The sequence below is a fragment of the Mauremys reevesii genome, linkage group 20, assembly GCF_016161935.1.
Source record: "Mauremys reevesii isolate NIE-2019 linkage group 20, ASM1616193v1, whole genome shotgun sequence".
In the NCBI taxonomy this organism is placed as follows: Eukaryota; Metazoa; Chordata; order Testudines; family Geoemydidae; genus Mauremys; species Mauremys reevesii.
In genome coordinates, this window is record NC_052642.1 from 4,168,588 (window position 1) to 4,175,735 (window position 7,148).

A 7,148-nucleotide genomic window follows, 5' to 3' on the forward strand; every position below is an offset into this window, starting at 1 on the left:
GCTAGAAAACACTGGACTTTATTGTATCTGCAAAGAATGACAGTGGTGTTGGCAGGGGGTCGCTTCCCCATCACACAGTCACTGGGGGACAAAGGACACAGAAGGGATGGAGGGAATGGGAGGGGTTCTCCTTAAATAAACAGGGCCAGAAAAATAGCCTCTCAAAACCGTGCACTGAGACACATCAGTCCGTATAAATAACGTGGGGCGTTACGCTGACTTCGTGTCCATCTGCTGCTGTCTCAGCTGTGCAGGCCGGGTGTCTTTAAGTGATTTTTTTTGCTTTCCTTTACATGTGGCCAACTGTATCTTACTGGGATCAACACAGACTTCCTTCCCCTGTGTGAGCGTCACTCTGTGGAGAGAGACAGAGAGAGAGAGAGATGAGCCCGGCTCCCTTAGCAAATGCAAAGCGACACCCAGACTGATCACAGCTCACGCAGCAGGGCAGTGACGGTGGGAGCGCTGGGAACGAAGGCGCTTGTCCCTGGAACGGTCGGGTTCTGCAGTGAAACCGGTTCTCTTGAACGCAGGAGGCTGACAGAGCTGCCCGGGCCCAGGCACGGTGCTGTGGGGCTGCTGCTGTGGCACTTGCCTCCCCCAGCTTTGACACACACCTCGATCCGGACCTGCAACATCTTGTGCTATTGCAATCTGTGGCCTCCCCATGCAGCCCGGTCAATACACCATGACCATGGCCTGCTGCGCTGCCACCTTGGAATAGGAGCCCCCAGCTGCTGTCCTAGGCTGCCTATCCCCTGCCAGCCCAATTCCATCCCCCACCCCCAGCTCTGCCAATGCCCCCTACTCCTGAGCTACAGCCCCCACCCTGCTACCGTAACCAGAGCCCCCACAAACCTTGGCCTGTGCACCCTGACCCTGCTGAGCTGGGCTCCCTGCTAGCCCAGAGCTGGGGGGCACATGCACTTCTAGTGCATCTCTGACTCCTACAGCCCCCGAACCTGTTAGCCAGGCACTTGCATCCGCCAGCATCGCCACCTAGTGACACCTGCCCCTTAGCAACCGTGTGATTGCCCCTTTCCATTCGCCTTTTGTAACTCAGCCCCACTGGGTCAGGCTAACGGCCAGGAGACCCCCTTGTTTGTTTCTTTCATCATTTGCAGCACAGGCAGTTCAGGGACACCATACAAACGCAAAGATATCCCCTCCCACTATGCACTTTGTTCCTGTAGGGAGACGTTTGGTCATATACAACACGTGACTCCGTGTTTGTAAAAGTGCCGCAGAATCTTTAGTACTGAAATTGCAGCATTAGAGGACGGACGTCGTTACAACAGCTGATACTGAATCTCGGCTACAAAGTAGCAGAGGTGATAAAGACCACGGAGTGGGAGAGCAAATTACTGGGTTGGCGTATAAAAGGTTAAAAAAATTGGTGGCATTTTGTTTGACTGTATTTGGCAGCGCTATGGGCACAAGATGAACCAGGCACATTGACCCTCCCGGGATACTCACATCACGGCCTGGCGGGAGCAGTTAGGACCTGTGGGTCTGCAACTTTTGATGTGTTTAGGAGAAATTCTTCTAAGCACAAAATTATCTTTCATGCAGCATGTGTTGCTCTGGCTGATGACTGGGAAAGAGAAGAGAAAGGGGATTAGTTCTCCTTCCCTCAGTAAGAAGGAAGAGCCGACTGGAGAGAATTTCTTACACTGACTAGTTCTGTGCTCATTAGCAGCCAACCCCCCTTTCTGGGGGCAGGAGGGAATTCTTGGATGCTCCCCCGTCCCCTCCACAGTCGGGTTAATTGTTGTTGTGCAGGGAAGGGAGTCTGCCCTCCACTGACACAAGAAATGGACTAGTCTCCAATGTGCCACTGAGTGAGTTGGGTTGTCACTTTGCCGCTCTGTGCCTCAGTTTCCCTGCCAGCAGTATTGGGATAAGGGTACTGGCACTCCCGCCGGGGGCTGGCGAGGGTTAATTCAGTGATGCTGGTGAACACCTTTCAGAGCCTGGGACAAAGGGCTATCGATATCTGAGCTCTGGCGCTGGCAGCTCTCGGCCTCCAGATCACAAAGCCTTATCCCCATTTTACAGACGGAACCTGAGGCCCAGGACGAGTCCGGCTCAGATTTTCAAAGCTTCCTAGGGGATTTTGGTGCATTTCGGTGGGACCTGGGCAGCCAAACCCCTCAGGCAGCTTTGGAAATCAGCCTCAGTGACGGAGACTGGACTTGTACCCAGATCTCCTGAGTCCCAGTGCAGGGCCCACCCACACCCCCTCCTTCCTCTGCTTCACCCACTTCCCTTCCAAAGCTGCAGGGCCCTAACCCTGGGTGCTGGAAATGCCTGGGCCGGAGGAGCCTGGCAAGGCAGGGCTCTGTAGGGTAAGGAGAGGGGCAGAGCCGGTACTTACAGGAATCGCAGTGGGCTTCAGTCCAGAGAGCGGCAAGGAGCAGCGTTGCCAGGGCGAAGGAGGTGACCTTCATTTCCAGGCAGGTTCTCTTGGCTCCGGCTCCAGCAGAGGCAGGTTGCTCCACAGTGGGGTGGCTGAGAATGGTCTGGCTCCCCCCTCGCCTGCCTCTGTATTTTATAGCCCTCGGCAGGGATTTCCATGGCTGCGTTGGAGTGTGCGTGGAGGTGGGGAAGGGGATGGAGAGGGAGAGTTATTAATAAAGGCTAATGAAGGAATGGAATCAATGTTCCCCCCACGCACGTACCGGTGGCCAGAGGGGACAGAGCAGGGGCTGGAAAGTCTCTTGCTGATTTACAGATAAGGAGCCCGCCCTGCACATGCTCATGGGGGAGGGGCAGGCTGTGGATTTGAAGTTCAAATTTAGTCACTTGCAAACCACACAGGATGACACACGATTCCCTGCCCCTGTGTTTGCTGAAGCCCTGTGCTGAGTCTCTCTCCAACCCAGCCGGTGACACCGGCCGGTGTGCCCTGGGAAGGAGGCCAGCTCAGGTCCATCTCGTGCAGATGGGACGGTGGGGTTGGCTGGGCTTCAGTGGAGGTTTAGTGTACTTTGCTATGCCGGTGTCAGCACGGCCCTCATCACGGTAACAACAGACTGCCCCGGTCCTGGATGGGCTTGTCCGCACCGCACCCTGTGCAGACAGGGCAGTGCTGTCCTCCTTTCCCACCAGGGGAACTCCAGCACCAGAGACCCTGGGGGACTTGTCCAAGGTCAGGCGGGAAGGCTCTGGCTGAGCTGGGAGTGGGATCAGACCTCTTGAGTCACACCCCAGTGCCTTCCCCCTTTGCCATCCTTTCCCCCCAAGCTGCTCCGCGCTCATCATGCACCCCAAGAGCTGGGCTTGGGATGCAGTTGAGCAGCTCCCTTAAACCAACCCATTTCAGGGGGAATCCCACCCTGATGAGAAGGTTTCTCCAGGTACTGTAGTAATCAGGTAGCAACGTGCCCATTGAACAGCAATTGACATTAAAGGCCTTAGGGGCCGATTTCCATCCTGTGGCACATTAGGAGCAGGACTAGAGTTAGTGGTGCAGGTAGGGATCATTGAATAATTTCACACATTTTAAGGACAGAAGGGACCATATGATCATCTAGTCTGACCTCCTGTACAACACAGGCTGGAGAATTTCACCCATTTCCCCCTGCACCAAGCCTATCCTAGGTTGGATATTAGGAAAAACTATTTCACTAGGAGGGTGGTGAAGCACTGGAATGGGTTACCTAGGGAGGTGGTGGAATCTCCTTCCTTAGAGGTTTTTACGGTTAGGCTTGACAAAGCCCTGGCTGGGATGATTTAGTTGGGGATTGGTCCTGCTTTGAGCAGGGGGTTGGACTAGATCAGGGGTAGGCAACCTATGGCACGGGTGCCGAAGGCAGCATGCGAGCTGGTTTTCAGTGGCACTCACATTGCCCAGGTCCTGGGGGGATCTGCATTTTAATTTAATTTTAAATGAAGCTTCTTAAACATTTTAAAAACCTTATTTACTTTACATACAACAATCATTTAGTTATATATTATAGACTTATAGAAAGAGACCTTCTAAAAACGTTAAAATGTATTACTGGCACGCGAAATCTTAAATTAGAGTGAATGAATGAAGACTCGGCACACCGCTTCTGAAAGGTTGCCAACCCCTGGACTAGATGACCTCCTGAGGTCCCTTCCAACCCTGATATTCTATGATTCTAACAGCTTGTGTTTGGCTAAAGCATCTCTGTGAGACACATCCCCAGGCTTGGTCTGAACACATCCAGGGATGGAGATTCCACCACGTCCCTTGGGAGTTTGTTCTACTGGTTGATCACCCTCCCTGTGGAAAATGTGGTCCTGATGTCTTACTGGGATTTGTCTGGTTTCCGCCTCCAGCCGTTGGTCATGGTTCTGCCTTTCTCCACTGGGTTAAAGAGTGTTTGATTGCCTGGTATGTTCTGGACGGTGCTAGTATCCGGTCACCAAGTCACCCCTCGCTCTTTGCTCTGAGAAGCTAACCAGACTGAGTTCTTTCAGTCTCTCGTTGAAAGATATTTTTTCCAGCCCTCGACTCATTCTTGCGGCTCTTCCCTTCACCCACTCCAGTTTTTCCCACATCCCTTTTGAAATGCAGATACCAGACCTGGGTGTATTGGCCAATAGGTGGAAAACCTGAAGTAGAAGCCGGACCAGAGGAAGGCCTTCGAGTTGACATGCAAGCAGGACACCAGCAACCACTTCCTCCCCAGGGGCAGCTTCACCCGATTTGCCAACTGGAGGTTCATCCACAGGGCCCGGCTCAACTGTGTCCCGCTGAACAGAGCCATCCACCACGGGAATCAGGACAAGCGATGCAGGAAGTGCAGCTATGCCAACGAGACACTACCCCATCTCCTGTGTAGCTGCAAGCCCCATTCCAGAGCCTGATAGCTGTGACACAACACCATCCACGATCGCCTGGCCAGAGCCATCCCGCCATCTGTGGGGGAGGTTGCCATGAACTCCGCTATCCTCGGAACCGACAGCCAACTGCAACCAGACATCGTCATCACCAATGAGGACCGGCAGAAGATCATCATGGTGGATGTCATAGTGCCCTTCGAGAACAGGACTCCGGAGCCTTCCATGATGCCCGATCTTGAAAGCTGGAGAAATACACCCCTCTGGCCAACACCCTGAGAGCTAGGGGCAGCACGGTTCAAACTCACGCTCTGATTGAGCCCTGGGCGCATGGGACCCCAGTAATAAGCGAGTGCTGAGAGAATGTGGCAGGGGTGGGCAAACGTTTTGGCCTGAGGGCTGCATCTGGGAATGGAAATTGTATGGCGGGCCATGAATGCTCACAAAATTGGGGGTTGGGGTGCAGGAGGGGGTGAGGGCTCTGGCTGGGGGTGCGGGCTCCAGAGTGGGGCCAGAAATTAGGAGTTCAGCGTGTGGGAGGGGGCTCTGGGATGGGGCAGGGCATTGGGGTGCGGTGGGAGAAGGGGAAGGACTCCGGCGGGGGTGCAGGCTCTGGGGTGGGGCTGGGGATGAGGGGTTGAGGGTGCAGGAAGTTGCTCCAGGCTGGTATGGAGGGGTTCAGAAGACAGGAGAGGGATCAGGGCTGGGGAAGGGGATTGGGGCATGGGAGGGGAGCAGGCTCTGGGTGGCACTTACCTCAAACAGCTCCCAGAAGCAGCAGCATGTCCCTCTTCCGGCTCCTATGCGGAGGTGTGGCCAGGTGACTCTGCACACTGCCCTGTCCGCAGGCACCACCCCTGTAGCTCCCATTGGCCGTAGTTCCTGGCCAATGGGAGTTGCAGAGGCAGCTTGTGGAATCCCCTGGCTGCCCCTACATGTAGGCGCTTGAGGGGAGACATGCCACTGCTTCTGGGAGCCTCATGGAGTGGGGCAAGCCCTGGACGCTGCTGCCCGGCGGGAACTTGAGGGCTGGATTAAAATGTCTGGAGGTCCAGATGTGGCCCCCGGGCTGTAGTTTGCCCACTCCTGGAATGGGGAGTCGGTCAATGCTATGCTCAGATGATGCGGCAACTCATGGTGTCAGACACCATCAGGTGGTCAAGGGACATCTACATAGAACACATCACTGGAGATGAGCAATACCAGGAGGAATGAGCTGGAGTGCCGATGAGAAGCGCAGTCAGGAAAGTAACTCAGATACTTTCCTGATGGACTCTTTTTCTAAATGGACATCCTACCCTACATTCTCAGTCACTGAGGGACAATCTTCACTCATTGATATATTTTGCTTTCCACCACCAGCACACTGTATTACTTTTTTCATGAGTGATGTACCCAAGCACTTGTATGCTAAATATCTAAACAGTATTCTTAAATTCATTCACCTAAAGTTGGGTTATTGCTGATTATGCACTATATATATCTTATAACTTAAAAAACAAACTTTGTATTTGTGGATAATCTAAGCACATCTATACCCAGATGTACAAACTCTCTTTTCTCAACCTGTATATTATATAATTTTAACATTAGCTTTATTAACAAATTTTAATCCACGGTTTGATCTCACCAGCACCATAGACAAAGGTGAAATCTCTGCTCTGCGCCTACTCACCACTCCCCTCTTGTTACCTCCAATGTCACAGTGATGCCCCAGTGTCACACAGGGCTCGTGTTCCGTGTCTGCCCACTGTGACCCCTAGATCCTTTTCATTTCACTGCTTCCCAGGATACAGCCCCCAGTTCTGCAGGTGTGGCCTGCATGCCTCGGTCCTAGATGTTTGTATGGCCTTGCATTTGGCTGCAATAAAATGCACTTGGCGTGCATGGGCCCAGGTTACTTAGTGATCCAGATCGCTCTATATGACTGCCCTGACTTGGTCATTATTTACTGCTCTGCCAGTCTTCGTGCCATCCACAAATCTTTTAGCAGTGATTTGATATTTACTTCCAGCTCATTCATGATGATACAGAATAGCGTTAGGGCTCATACCGATCCTGTGGAACCCCACTAGAAACGCGTCCATTTCATGACTACTTGGTGAGATCTGTCCATGAGCCAGTTCTTCGTCCATTTAGCATGTGCTTTACTGATGTCGTGTAGTGATCGTTTTTAATCAGAATGCCTTGTGGGACTAAGTCATACACCTCATACAACTCAAAGACTATTACATCAATGGTGTTTCCTTTATCAACCAAATCTGTAATCTCATCAATGAATGAAATCAGGTGTGTTTGATAAAACCTATTTCCCATAAAACCATGTTGAGTGGCAT

The 7,148-nt window shown here is 52.6% G+C and overlaps 1 protein-coding gene across 2 annotated transcripts; it reads right to left on the bottom strand.

Annotated features, from left to right (window-relative positions):
• On the bottom strand, positions 1-2,842 carry LOC120387517 (interleukin-8-like). Of its 2 annotated transcripts, XM_039508389.1 has the most exons (4): positions 2,806-2,842; positions 2,378-2,579; positions 1,477-1,594; positions 1-355 (listed from the first exon to the last, which is right to left on the bottom strand). In XM_039508389.1, exons 2-4 carry the CDS (start codon positions 2,448-2,450, stop codon positions 211-213), a joined length of 336 nt encoding a protein of 111 aa, XP_039364323.1. In that variant the 5' UTR covers positions 2,451-2,579; positions 2,806-2,842; the 3' UTR covers positions 1-210. The 2 variants fall into 2 exon arrangements, with proteins under 2 accessions (XP_039364323.1, XP_039364322.1); XM_039508388.1 differs by lacking the exon at positions 2,806-2,842 and having other exon boundaries at positions 2,378-2,606.
• Between the last annotated feature and the right edge of the window lie 4,306 nt (positions 2,843-7,148).